The following is a 15,090-nucleotide window of genomic DNA, read 5'->3' on the forward strand; positions in this document are numbered from 1 at the left end:
TTACATGTTCGTTCCCTGTCAAAACTACAAAGTGTATAACAACATTTAATAACAACACACGTACAGTGTGCCACACAAATCAGTGGAAAAAATTAAAACCTGTTATAGCAAGAAAATTACAAAAAATGTTGAGGAAAATCGTTCAAACCACTGTAAATGAGCACCACTACGGCAGCACGGATACTCATTGTATTTGAAATTCCCCGCGTTTGGGTTTAATCGCACATACAACAACGTGCCGATTTGGAGAGAAAAATACATACATTTAATTGGAAATTTTGAGGACTAACTGAAACCATCGTATTGTATATAAGTTTTAAACCAGTACCGAGGTTAGTTACTAACATTTTAGTCGATATCGCATCATTTCACCATTATTTGTCGCATGCCATGCTGATAAAGTAAAAATTCTCATTCCTGTGACGGCAAATTAAAATCACGAAACACGATAGAGAAAACAAAGCGTTTTGTGATTGCTAACACAACAGATCTACATGGGCATCTGCATCTGCATCCTCTTTAAAGAAAAAAATACACGTTTAAATGAGGTGCACATTTGAAAGTTTCATCTGACTTCTCTCTTTATGTAACCGCGTAATAATCCCCCGTGGTGCCAAATTATTTGCAGGATTCTGTACCATTTGGTTTTTTAATGACGGGGGGAAAATATGAAGCATTTTAACATATGTGGCATGAAGTACACATACGATTTCAATTTTATTATATAACAGTGTTTTTTTATAAATCTCTGAACTCACCCTGAAAAAAGGTTTTTGAACAGGTAGGCCTACAACACATTTTTGTTGTTAACATCAACACCCTCTCTATAAAAATGTTTAAAAACAACATAACCCAAAGCAACAGAAACAGTTGTTAAGGTGTCCTTGTCTCACCCGCATACAGTTGTATTAAAGGATGCATAAACCCGCCACGCCTCTAGTATTATTATTAATAACAATTGCATTCTAATTAATAATAAACGGCAACGGAGTTAACCTCGTAATTACCGTTTACGTCTTACAAACGGGTACACGTCCGGCTTAACCGTAAGTGATGCTCTGTGTTGAAAACGTGTGATTGTGGGTCTGTTAACATTTTGGATGTGTAGCTATGAGCTATATTGACATACGTTACAATTGTCACCTTTGTTGAGCACAATTTCATAATAGATTTTTCCAAATCAGCTGGTGTGCCCCAAACTAGGAGATATCTGGCGGAACCAATTCAATTCGCTCCTGGTCAAGGACTGTCTGTACTCCTCACGTTATCAGATGACAGCGTGCGAGGCCGAGAGCGAAGGTGGCTTCCACCGCTCCGTGTTACAGATACAACCCCACACTGTAGGCTATACTGTGGGAAACCTGAAATACACCAATTTACTTTTGTGTCTAACCTGACAACTTCGTGTTAAATCATATTTACATTTGTGTGCCGATTGACGTGTGGATTTTACAGAAACAAAAATCTGATGAAACGGGCAAACACAATGTAACGATAAAATCAACAAATATTAACCGGTTTCTTACACAATTGGATATATTGCTGTTGAATTTATCACGCAAGGTGGATTTTAATTAACTTCCTTCGGTGTATGACGAATGTATGGCGACTATTTGAATACCTATAGTGTTACATTGTACCGACATCACATTCACCCTTGACTGGAATAAATACTGAGGCCGAATGTTTAGTGTGGTCATTCATTTTACCAATAAGTGTGATACCATACTTATGTCAATTTCTATATGATAATAATATTTAATAATGTCTATATTGTTTTTCTGTTTGATTCTGGTAAAAACTTTAATCAAATGCTTCTAAATATGAATTAATAAATACAATTAAAGAGCAATAGTGAAACCAGATATACAATTCTGAGTGTTTCATCTCCTCCAGGAGAGTGCTTGGTACTATCGTCGCTTTGCGATGTTTTCACAGGGGGGCTTGCTTTGACTGACGTGCTCTCTGATAACATTCCTGTTCATTGTTGGCAGAACATATCAGTCCTGTAACTCCTCCATCCACTACGTGTCTTTAGACACTCGGAAGTGAGGTCGTGGTTTTCGTGGTATCATCATCATCATCATCATCATCATCATCATCATCAACAACATCATCATCATCATCAAAATGAAAAGTTTTTGAAGTTCTCAAGAAATCATGCTTTTCACTACACATTCTAAATACATTATTATTACTTCACTTCCGTGTCTATTGCTGCAGGTGCTCATACCAATCTGTGTAATTTATCTAAGAAAATCAACAGCTTTCTTTTTGATGAAGTGCTTTGTGTTAACAGAATCGAGTAGAACTCTCAATCCTAGACAATAGGTCTATAATCATGTGTGAGTATCTATTTGTAAAGACAATGAGCTCTTGCATTTACCTGCAGTGTTGGGTGGCTGGCAGGGACCCGTGCGGAATGGCAGTCAGTTCAGCCGCTCCCCGTTCAGTTGCCAGTTCCCGGCCAGATGAACTGGCTTCAGCGTGGAGCCGCACCGGAGCCCTGGCATCGAAGCCCCAGCGTGGCTGTTAAACAGTCGAGGTCTCTTGTTAATTGGGTCTCGTTTAACTAAAAAATATTTTGATGAGCAGTAATAAGTACTAGCGAGATTGCAACAGCGAGAAGCGTCTATGGAAGCTATTAAACTGGCGCTATATGTTTGTCATATAATATGTGTATCATACGATGTATTTGTGTATATTTGCCCTATATATAGTTCCTAAAAATCTTTGGTATAATATCTAATTTCTGCATTGGCACACACTAAGAATTGTGGGGATTTCTTTTTATTTGTTGGGGAATCCATTACACCCAAACGGACCAGCCTTGGCCGTTCCCATGTACAGCTACCCAGCTGTGTAGTCATTTTCCCATGAAAGTTGTCTTTTTATAATGTTGTCTGTGAGCATTCATACTCCTCTTCGCTCGAGGCCAGGCGAGGCTCGGCATCTTGTTGACGCCCAACCTACTGCTTATCCAGATATATCGACAGTGCATTGTGGCAGAGCTAAGCATAGGCCAAGGGCATGCAGTTATGCTAAATGCGCATAACGGCAGAAAGACCTATCGATTAATATTCAGTGTTTGCAGTTGAAGATTGTAACTGGGCTGGCAATGCCGGTACTTCACTTTGCCCACAGTGCCCAACGAGGGGTTATTAATATTCGGTGAACAAAAAAACATAAATATAAAGTCTAATGGATTTATATTCGGACATGTTTGCCTAAATATATTTGGATTCATATAAGCACATAACGAATATTTGAATAAAGGGTTTAATTAAATTTGATCAAACTATCAATGACATCTATATTTTCAGGACACTTCTGAAAAAAGATAAGCAGATATAGTTATAGTCGAACATATCCTCGACTTTGGTTATTATTTGGTTATTAATTTAATGTATAAATATTAGGAATGAAATTATACTTCTCAGTGACGTGTTCATAGTTTTTGTTCGACACTGTGTCAGCATGGAGAAAACTGTAACGTTTCCCGTCGATTGAACCATTCGGACAGAAGGCGTGTGAATTCTGAATCCGGGCTTTATTGCGTAAAGTCAGGGGAGCTACGGTCAAACGTTTGCACAGCCCCTTACGTGTCATTCAATTGAATCAATCTTTAAAGTGTATTAGGGACTAAAATTACATGTGCATCGTGATATGAGTTTAAAATGCTGGTATTGTATTTCGGAATGACTGATTTCTCTGTTGCTGTAATGGGAGCAGGTGAAGCTGTTTTTTGTGTATTCACAGCTGTTTCCCCACTACAAATGCTTTTGCCAATCCAGGGCGCAGAATCTTGTAGTTGAGGTGTAAAACGATCATTATGAAAATACAATGTTTGTGGTGCTATTTGTTGGTTTATTCGTTAAAAAAGTGACAGTTCTGATATTTAGCATTTAAATATTTGACTGCTTTAGGGGATGTTAAGCAATGACCATTTGGCCGACCCAAAGCAGGTTATAAATTTACTCCGAGGTTTATTGTTATTTAATTCATCTGAGATTACGAAGGCTACAAACATTGTTTGACATCTTAATATGATTTTCCTGCTTCTTTAACCTTCTATCGACATGTCTAACTGACACGTCATTAAAAAGTGCGAACGTTTAATAAAACATAATATTTCTTAAGAAGAAGTTATTTTAAACCCAAACCGGCGATTCATTTATATTTTTCTATGTGTGTAAAAATAAACTGTAATTTAGAGTGTGGGGGGTGGGTGCTGGCTGTGGTTCTGACAAGGTCTCTGGAGATGTATCAAGGGAAAGCGCGGCACTGTGTACTGCGAACTCGGCCCCGGAGCCAAAGCGGAATCTCATACATTGATTGTCCCCGACGAAAATAACCAAAATAACAATAATTAGGACTAAATTATATAATTGTATACCTGTATTAATGCCCCATACATTTGTCTCTGAAACGTCATTTCCACTTTCCACCAGTGCCCCCCCCACACACACAAACACACACACGTCCCTTAAAGCTTCTCAGACCATTGTGTATATATGTGTTTTATTTATTTATTGGCTGCTATTTCACATTTGCTGTTCTACGCCAAAATCCAGTTGGTTGTTTTCGACACATGTCATATACAGGTGCCAGTTTCTCGTGGGCTGAGACCTGTCTGGAGCTGAAGCGCTATCGCTGTCTCCCCTTCAACTTACTACTTTACTGAGCTTAAGCGTGAGTTGATGTGCTAGTCAGGTGATTTTTTATTCTTATGATGTAAAATTAAAAACTTAAAAACAAGTTATTTTTGTGTTAAAATATCCAGTTATTCTGAAAAAAATATCAGTCTCCGTTTATTGTAGCACGAGTCAGTAGAGTACCATGATTGTTTGCATGTAGGCCTAATGCGTAAATTGCATTTTCGCTATTTCAATACCTTTTGTTGTGTGGTTGTTTTAAGTTGCACAAGGGATATTCGGACTTGCTCGCAGTGGAGATGTTGAGAAGGACCGTTTAACTCGAAATCATTGATTTCCCTTTCTGAACGTGTTTGTGAAGTTTTACACAAAGTGTGCGATTTGTCATCAGATTAGACAACACCTTTTATATTGTTAAAATAAAATAATAGCCTTGATATAAAGTGCCGTTGAAAACAAAGGACACGGTCGTGTTTTGCAACCATCCGCAAATGAATATGTTCCTGTCTACCCGAGACAAGCAGGTTTGTCGAGACCTGGTTTACCCTGTAACTCCATTGTTTTTTTCAGTTTTTCACCATTCCTCAACAAATCTGTAATATTAGTGTGTGTATGTGTGTAAAAACTAGCTAAGAGCTTGAATTTTGACCAGGAACATTTTAAAACGCACTTCAGTGATTTGTTTAAAGTCCTGTGCATTTAATATGTATCAGTATTTCCAGTCTTTAATGCCAAATAATGCACTCACTTTTAATTACTATTATTGACATGAAACGGAGTGAAAAACTGCCAAGTATCAGATGGGACACAGTTTCTTTATTTGCTTTGTAAGTGCACTTAAATGCCATAAACCCGCAAACTGTCTTTCCTTATAATATGACTTCTGCGAAAGCTTAAATCTAATTAATAACGGGGAGTTTTCTTAGCGGTGTAAATGATGTTAATTTATACTGTTATTGAAAATGCGATCTCCAATCGTGAAAATATGTGCGAAGGTGCTTTCATGCGTCTCCCCTTCGTGTTTTTGTTTCCCCTCAAGAGACTGTGTGGAAGGCTTGTGTGTCTTTCTCCTGCATATTCCAGGTGCTCTAATTTTACCAGCTATCCCGAGCAGTAACATGATTTATTAGCATCAAAAAGACAACTTACCTCCTTCTCGTCCCTGCAACACAAGTGTTTATACATCAATCTCGACGCGTTTGTGGATGGTATTTTCTTTTTGATGCCCTGACAGCCGTGTAATGTACCAAGGCTTTTGTTTGGTGAAGTCATTATACGAAGCAACAAGTGGGCAGGAAGTTTGACAACAAGGATATTAAGCATTTCCTGGGTACAGTAGCGGCCAGAAGCCCTGTCTGCCTGCAGCCTGTGCCACGAGGCTCCTGTCTAGAGGCTTGTGCGGCTACAGGGTTACAATGGGTCAGACAGGAGGATTTACACTAAACAGTCATAAATACACCGTCCTCCTTTCTAACAGACACAGCACAGCTTTTTAAATTAGTGTTTTAATATTTTTAAACCTTAAAATTAAAGTATATAATAAAGTTTTTGTTTGAAAATACATTGTTATGCGATTTGGTGATTTTTACGCAGCCGTCGTATTGTCTCTTATTTGATCACCAAGTTTCTGATTTCAATATCTTTGAGCCCAGCACATATTACAAAATAGCTAACCATCTCATCAAAGTTATGCGTAATCCCGTCAGTAGCAGCAATTAATAATGTAATGCGTGTATTCGATTCCCACTCACAATACAGTTAGCCCTGTCCGGACAGTTGCCTGAATATCTTTCGAGCTACGGTTATTTGCAACATGGAAATTTGTTTTTATTTCATTGTTTTTCTCTGTCTAATACACATATATAATGGAAACGGTATATGTTGTGTTATAGTGTCTTAACGTCGCTGCCAGTCTCTCAGTTGTACAAATCGGTATTTGTGTTGTGTTGATCAATGTCTGTGCTGTGAACTTGGGCGAGTTTCCGTGCAGGGCGGGGCTGGTCTGCAGCGCTCCTCTGAGAATGGCACCTTCAGGGAGGCTAGACTCTTAACTTTCAACTTGGCCTTGACCTTGAGGGCCCTGTCTGACCCGTATGTAAAGAAGCTCGCGGGGGTGGGGGTGGGGGTGGGGGGGGGTGTTCACAGAGAGGCATAAACACACCAAACGTCTAAAACCTGCCTAACGAGAGCACGTCGTCAGTCAAGTTCTTTCAGTGTTTATTATTATTATTATTATTATTATTATTATTATTATTATTATTATTATTATTATTAAGTAGTTTTGGTAGTTGTACTAGTAATTGTATTTAATAAGTTATCTGAATACACACAGCAGCAGAGAAGAGAAGAGATTGAAGAGAAGCATACTATCGACGCTGACCACAAAACAAGCCTGCGAGAAATTAACGCACTTTTTATTTATAAGTAACTGTTACATTAGCATATAACTTTCTTATAGCATATACAATTAAACAGTGCTGAAAATAAGTGCACAAAGAAAACATTTGTGTTCTTGTAATCATCGTACCGCATTGTCTTGACGGATCTTATAACGCACCATTTGTTTTCCTGGTCTGAGCACATTTATCAACACCAGTCTGTGTGTGTGTATATATACATGTTTAAAGACACCATCTATTCATTTATTGTTGATTCTTGTTAAACTTATTATGAGGATAATTGGAAAATTATCTTAACTATTCAAATATTTTTACTTGCACACGTTGTGTCCTGTCTGTGCATTATGTAACACATTAACCCCACTTACATAGTCATGATGAAACATTCGACATAATAAAATTAATACATAAAGCTGTTTATCTATCCTTGTATATATTCATATTGCTGGTATTTTCTTTCCAATTAAACATTGCCATTAGAACATTTTAAATTCTACTTGTAAGAAATTAAGACCTTAGGCTGCATTACACAAACCACGTGGTTTGTTAAAATATTCATTATCTTGGCACATTTTCAACGGCCAAGTATAAACTTGTTTCGGATTATTGTGAAATTCATTCATATCTTTGGGATATAGGATATTACTACTATACTGCCCTTTTATGCAATTTGAAATAGTATTTTGAAATTAATGGAGATTCTGACATTAACTAATTAATTGTAGCATCATTAGGGAGAGGTAGATAAACCTTCGGGCAATTCTGCGCAAAATTGTAGTAAAAGGGGGGCTGAACTGCGCAGTTTCTATCTGATATAAATTAATTAACAGATAGCCTTGAGCGTGATTATTGGGCAGTTCCCTGTCTGTGTGGAGAGAGCAGTTTCGTAGCTCAGACTCGGGACTTCTACTCGGACAGTTGTCCACAGTCCGCACACGTGGCTCCGGTGCGCTGATTGTGCTCACTGGATAATCAAGCGCCCAAGAAACAGCACTGCAGGGAGCACTGGTATTTCTTAACAGCATATTTTTAATTGACTGTTAATGTGCTACTTTCTGTATGCACAAAGTATTGTATACATATACCCGTTTGTATTAAACATACACGTTTTTTAATACAAGTATTATTTTGTCATATTGTTTATTTGTTAAAACGCATAATGAGATACGTTTGTTCAAGTTCAATTAATGAAGAAAGAAAACACTATACAGTGAATTTATCATTAATGTTTGCAAGTTGTCTGCAGAGTTAATTGATTTGCGGGGACAATGAAGCAGACAAATATATATTTGAACTGTATTTATATGGAGAATTTTACACCTGCAATTATAATTGAAAACAAATTTCTCGTCTTAAAATCCCAATCAGATATACATTATAAGCTACCATCTTTTAACATGTTTAGCAGTATTTTTTAAATTTAAAATATGAATAATATTTGTTTATATATCATTGGCTTGTGTGTTGCTGTTTTTGATTAAATGCAAATAGCAAACAATTTGGTTTCACATAAAATAATTCAAATATATAAAACCCTTTATATGTTAGCCTCATGCAGTTTCTCCCAAGTAATAAAATTCAATTTTCTGACTGATTTCTACAAGCATATGTTTTGCATATCACGTGGTCAGGTCCCAGCCAATGGATCGACTTTGTTCTGGACTGTAGTGCATTGCGTCAATGCAGATCTTTGGATGAAACCGAGTGTCCTGTTCTGGACCCCAGTCTTTAAAACAGAATCCTTTGCCCGAATGGTGAGCGTGCTATGACCACCTCCCTGGTCCTTAATCCGCGCTGGGTGGACTCGGTAATGTTTGTATACGAAAACAACTTGGATGAACTTAACAAGAACATGGAGGGTCTGGTGGGTGCCGGCAATTTCGCAGCCAACCAGTGCAGGAATCTGATGGCCCATTCCGCCCTGGGAGGCCACCCTTCCTCTCTCGTACACGGCTCCGGCTACTCCGCAGTCGATGTGACCGGGGCTGGATCCGTAGAAGCGGGAAAGCAATGCGCTCCGTGCCCGGGGGTTCCCCAGGGGTCTTCCGCCGCTCCTCTGCCATATGGGTATTTCGGCAACGGCTACTACTCCTGCAGAATGGGCAGAGGTGCACTGAAGTCTTGCACCCAACCCAGCGCCCTCTCCAGTTATTCCGCAGAGAAATACATGGACACCCCTGTGGCGTCCGAAGAGTACCCTAGCAGGGCCAAGGAATTCGCCTTCTACCACGGCTATGCCAGTCCCTACCAACCCATGGCCAGCTACCTGGACGTTTCTGTGGTGCAGACAATCAGTGGGGCCGGGGAGCCCCGGCATGAGACGCTGCTGCCAATGGACAGCTATCAGCCGTGGGCACTGACCAACGGATGGGGCAGTCAGATGTACTGTTCCAAAGACCAGAGCCAGACTGGACATCTTTGGAAATCTGCTTTAGCAGGTAATGATTGACTGCTGCAGACCTCACACGTGAAGAATAGAGATTTTATTATTATTATTATTATTATTATTATTATTATTATTATTATTATTATTATTATTAGTAGTAGTAGTAGTAGTAGTAGTAGTAATACTGTTGTGCTGTTCAGTGTAGCGTATATATATATATATATATATATATATATATATATATAATTTTTTTGCAAATTAATTTCAAAAATAATGCTATTCTGGTCTAAATTAGATTTTAATATTGAAAGCCTTTGCTGCCGATATTAGCTAATAATTGGAAATCCAAAAAAATAAAAATAATTGAAATATTTGTATTCTATATTGCATTAAAGTGTACGAATGCATATATATATATATATATATTTCGTGTGTGTAAATTAACAACATATGAATATACTTTTTGTTTTAAAAATAAATGTTAGGTATTTTTTGTTCAGCTTTTTGTCTATGGAAATAAAATAAACTACATAAGAAAATGACATGATGATGAATGATGAATGTGCGGTTGTACTGTTTTGATCTAAAGTAATGATAATGACATCGGCCATTCGGCATATTTCATTCTTTCGGTAAAAGGGTGTCTGTAATGCGATTGATACAGCGTGTGGCAAGTGTGGCTCTAAAAGGGGAGAAATCAGAGGCAGAGCAGTGTCTGTAGTTATGCTGTTATTATTAATTGCAGACGTAGTGGCCCACCAGCAAGACGGGAGCTCCTTCCGCCGCGGTAGAAAGAAAAGGATACCTTACACCAAGGCGCAGCTAAAGGAACTGGAAAAAGAATATGCCGCCAACAAATTCATCACCAAAGACAAGAGGAGAAAGATTTCTGCAGTAACCAACCTTTCGGAAAGACAGATTACTATATGGTTTCAAAACCGGAGGGTTAAAGAAAAGAAATTCGTGGCAAAAGTCAAACCCAGCGCTCCTTAATCGTATTTTGTAAAACGGAGTCTTTCCGTGGGATCTTTGGACTTAATTGTACTTAATTAAAGAAAGAGACACACACAGAGAGAGGGACGTGAAATGTGAATCGATGGGGAGTGAGCAATCGTGTATTACTTGTTTGCCTGCTAAATCGTTTGAAAGAGTGTTGCCCCTTTTACACACAACCCATACATTAGGTATTCACTAAGAACAATTCGTTCAAATGGCCGAAGAAAGCTTAAAAAATGTAAATACAATAAACATGTGACTGTGCCTGCTTGCATATTACTCGTGGTTTTATATCTGCTTTTGCTTTCTAGTGGCAATAGAGGCGCCTGTGTTGTTATTGCTGTAGTATAGCCAAACATATTACGCATTTATCCTTATCTCAAGCTATACTGCTTAGCACTTGTATAACAGTACCAATATACCTATAATCAATGCTAATAAAATGCTTAAATCCAAGAGTGAGTTTAATAATAAAAAAGACTAAAAAAAAAACACATTTAAATTATGGTTTTGTTTAAGGTGTCATCTTTTCATACGTGGTATTTCATAGTAGATGGGTCCCATTGAAAATATTTTGCCAAGCACCACCAGAAAATATTCTGAATTCCTATTTCAAACAGTCGTTGTCATGAGAATAAGTTTACAACCTTTCCCATTTAAAAGTAAGTTAGTCTAATAATGTTTAATAATGTCCTAAGATGAATACGTAAATATACGTGGCCTATACAATTAATCAAAACATTGTTTAAACTACTATTAACTGATAGTTAATAGTGACATTTCTGTCTTCCAGTCGATGCGGTCAAGTAGGTTGGATTTGATAGTAGGCAACGTAACTGTTATCTGGTAATTTCATGTGCAAGTCACCTAGTAAGCGTGGCCTACTATGTATATTGTAAAATGTATTCATCTGGATTCTAAAAGTGTTACGTTTATAGTACCCCCTAAAGAAAATAGTTCATTAAATGTTTTGCATGGTAGTTTAATAGTCGGTTAATTTAAAGATATCTCGAGGGGTCGATGACAGCGATTTACAAAACCACAAAATACGGTTCCAGTGTGATTTAAAATGGGAATGTGCAATGCTTTAAAATGCACCAAACACGAAACACGTTGTACAATTAAACAATTACTCTCTCGCCGAAGGAAATTCATCTATGTCCCTCTTATTGTTTTTATTAAGCGTTCGGGTTTTTTTCTTTTCTTCACTCAGTCCAAGCCAATAAAACTGATTTGTTAAATACATCTTGTGCGCAGATTGACACGTTCAGTGTGCGACGGGCGGTTGGAACAAAACGCACTCACAGAGCAAAGGCAAAATGTAATAAAACATAGAAATAGTCGTGGGTTCTTGATCGGTACAAAATAAAATAATGAAACTACGTTAACGATGTTATTTAAATGTGTACATGCGTAGCATTTTATTTTAAGTTTTGGTGAGAAGATTTCTTGTTGCCAATATTTACAACCCCTGATTCCTGCTCTCGGCGGGGAATGTGGACTGTTTGATGTGAAAGAGAAAAGCGGGCGAGGTACAGACAGAAGCCCTAAATCAGCCCTTGACCTTGACCTTGCGCATGACGTGCACACAGATAAGCAATGACCTTGACTCCCGCAGCTCATGAATAATCAAGCAGGCACCGCTCCTCGCAGAAACGACCAATTCCGCAGGTTTGGCGCAGACCAACCGCGACCCCTGCTGTTCTTCCCGTTGTAGTCATGCAGAACTTTATTTTAAATATATTTTATATTTAAGCATTGATTTGTTTTATTTTAAGTATTTTATATAATTGACTAATGAGTATCCCAACATTTTAATTGTGAACCGTAACCAAATCTTACACATGTTGCCATTATTTTCCTAAAAAAAAAATGTTTTTTTATTAAATAGAACGGAGCATCTCAATACACACCTACGACGTTTATCTTTTAGTTTATACGTATCTATTTCACTTCCCGAAGAAATGAATGTCAAAATTCCAACCCACGCTCATTTATCATCTGGATACATAGCCAGCTAGGTATATAGCTTTAGAGAGGGGTCCATCCAGATCTTGTTTGGCGGAGAATTTATGCATCTGTCGTGACTTGAACAGTTTAAGTGTCGGACAGTGAGCAGAGCCGCGGCGCTTTAAAAAGCTGGAGGTCAGTGCAGCTCAGGGGAAGCGCAGGCGCTCCAGGCCTCTAGACTGTCTCGGCTGAAAGGCTTCTGTCGTCACCTTCTCGACACCTCTTTTGCACGTCAATAAGCAATCTGGTGCAACGTTTGCTTTGGACCTGGGACATTTCGTGTTCCGGTTTGGGTTTCCATGAGCTATTTCCCTCATCAATTAAATCGTCTGCAAAACTGTCAATCTGTTTACCTGTCTGTGTACTCTGTTGTCCCGAATTGCCTCTCACCCTCTCGGACTCGTGTAACGTCAAATGTGCTCAAGGTATATATATGGTATTTTCAAATTGGTACGGTTAATCAGAAAACCAAAAACACAAAGAAGTCACAGGCAATGAGAGAGAATTGATTCCCACCTCCGACTGGTGAACTGAAAGATAAGCAAACTCGTTTTCTGGTGTTTAAATGTGGATATCAGTCCAGGCTTGGTGCGCTGTCCTAGGAGCGGTTGGCATTAAAAACAGAACAAGGAACTCGACTCAGGAATGAGTGTTGCGGTAAAGGTATGTCATTCATGTGTGATGTTATATATGTGTTAATGCTGCCCCAATTAAATTGGTCCCTGAGTATTTATTCTGATATTTTTAAGGAACGCAGACGTCCATTTGGACCCCGAGTCGGATGCAAGATTCGGGAATGGCCATCTTAAATAAGCAGGCTATTCATGGACGTAATTGAACGGATGAGCTCACGGTTATGGCAACACCTGGCCAACCAGCAATATTCATTGTTTTCTAATTATTCAAAAGAAAGGACAGAGAGAGGTGAAACTAACCGGGGATTCAATTATCTAAACAATATACAATTATGTATTTGTATAATTCTTTATACAAATTACTGTGCCGATCACATTTTATTGTGCACTGACGTCAGATAGATTTGAAGGCGATGAACTAGTGGATTGGGAAACAAACACGCTCTTCCTGTTAGGTCTTATACTTTGAGCATTTATTTTAAGTATTATTGGTGACCTGTAAGCTGCAGAATCATGAAGGATTATAAGAAAATTATTAATTTCAGTTAGGAATTTACTTTCTAAAAATACAATTAATTAAATTGTTCAAAAATGAAAGGAAGCTTTTCGAAAGTTGTCACATTTCATTAAAACGGATCTCTGAAAGGAACTGACAAATAATTAACAACATTTTTATTGATGTATGGACATCACAGGTTTTGCGTAAAAATCGTTAAATTGCAAACGTGGGTTTATCACAAATTTTGATGGTATCAAACGTATCTTATACACTCTTAGAACTAATGTAGAACTAACTAATGTAACACATTCTGCGTTTGTTCAAGGACAATACAACTTTTTGTTAAAATTCGCAATGTAGTCTTTGTTGGTACATTACATTATTTGTTACATTTTAAAACAAAATTGTGTTAAACAGAATGGACTAAGAGTGTGGTTGAACACTTTGTGTTGTTTATACCTGTATTTCTGCGAGAATTGTGTTTATTTTCCATGGTCAGGTATTTGTCTGTGATCCTATACACAATGGCCTGTAACTATAGGCAATATATAACAGGACAAATATTTAAATTTCTTGGCTGCATTATCTCCCTTATTGGGATTTTCATTGATAAATCCCTGGTTCAACGTTTGAAGACACTCCAAGATAATTCTATATTATATTACTGAAAACATCGAATTGTTTATTTCAGAAGGCTGTAAATTGCGTATGATGACTGAACTAGATCATTGACTTAACTGGTAATAAGACATCGCTCTGCCATACAACCTGTATCGTGCCTGTTCGGAAATAATAATACATATAGAAGCGAATATATGTTCACTTGAAAATAAAATAATCGAATCTCTCTGCCTGTTCATCATCATACATGCATACACTTTTCTCCCACCATCCCAATGAAGTTAACTGGTGAGCAATTATGGCAGAAAGCCCCACCGCCGGTAGTTAACATTGAACTTGACAAAAGCGTCGCTGCTCCTCTGTGTTTACTTTCGGAACTTGATGTCTTGGTCTTCCTGCTCTCCAGCCCGCGGGGTTTTGCATGGTGTGCGCCTGCATTTCCGCACTTCATCTTCCATCGAAATACACGAAATATATTACAACTTTTATAATTATACCTGCGGATATAATTGCGATATACATTTGCATTTTTTCTTTATCCGTTGAGGAAATGTAAACTTAATAGACTAAATGGTTATTACTTTACACTTGTTCATATTTCATAAACGGGAAACTGTAGACTTTATCATCTGACCTTCGAGCACCAGTGACGGGGTTATATCGAGTTTTTTAAGCATATGCACTTCTTAGGATCCCTGTTTGAAATCTATCGCTCTCTATGAAGAATCAATAGGTTTCGACTTATCTTCCATGTGATTAATCTATTACATATGGACCCAATGGGTATTTTTAGATAAAAAAAATGTAAGCACATTTTTCATCACTTCGAATCTGATCTGCTTTGTGGAATTTATGTATTTATTTTTAAATGTGTAATTTTTATTATAAA

The 15,090-nt window shown here is 37.8% G+C and overlaps 1 protein-coding gene across 1 annotated transcript; it reads left to right on the forward strand.

The window, feature by feature from the left end:
• The first annotated feature begins 8,805 nt into the window (after positions 1 to 8,805).
• hoxb13a (homeobox B13a) lies at positions 8,806 to 10,893 on the forward strand. Its single transcript, XM_066700237.1, has 2 exons — positions 8,806 to 9,492; positions 10,186 to 10,893. Exons 1-2 carry the CDS (start codon positions 8,820 to 8,822, stop codon positions 10,431 to 10,433), a joined length of 921 nt encoding a protein of 306 aa, XP_066556334.1. The 5' UTR covers positions 8,806 to 8,819; the 3' UTR covers positions 10,434 to 10,893.
• The last annotated feature ends 4,197 nt before the right edge of the window (positions 10,894 to 15,090 follow it).

The sequence above is a fragment of the Amia ocellicauda genome, chromosome 3, assembly GCF_036373705.1.
Source record: "Amia ocellicauda isolate fAmiCal2 chromosome 3, fAmiCal2.hap1, whole genome shotgun sequence".
Taxonomy (NCBI): Eukaryota; Metazoa; Chordata; class Actinopteri; order Amiiformes; family Amiidae; genus Amia; species Amia ocellicauda.

Bases quoted from the DNA above. Each gene is read 5' to 3' on its own strand.
- hoxb13a (XM_066700237.1), top strand. From the start codon at position 8,820: ATGACCACCTCCCTGGTCCTTAATCCGCGCTGGGTGGACTCGGTAATG. The intron at 9,493-10,185 runs GTAATGATTGAC...TATTAATTGCAG, and splicing joins TTGGAAATCTGCTTTAGCAG to ACGTAGTGGCCCACCAGCAA.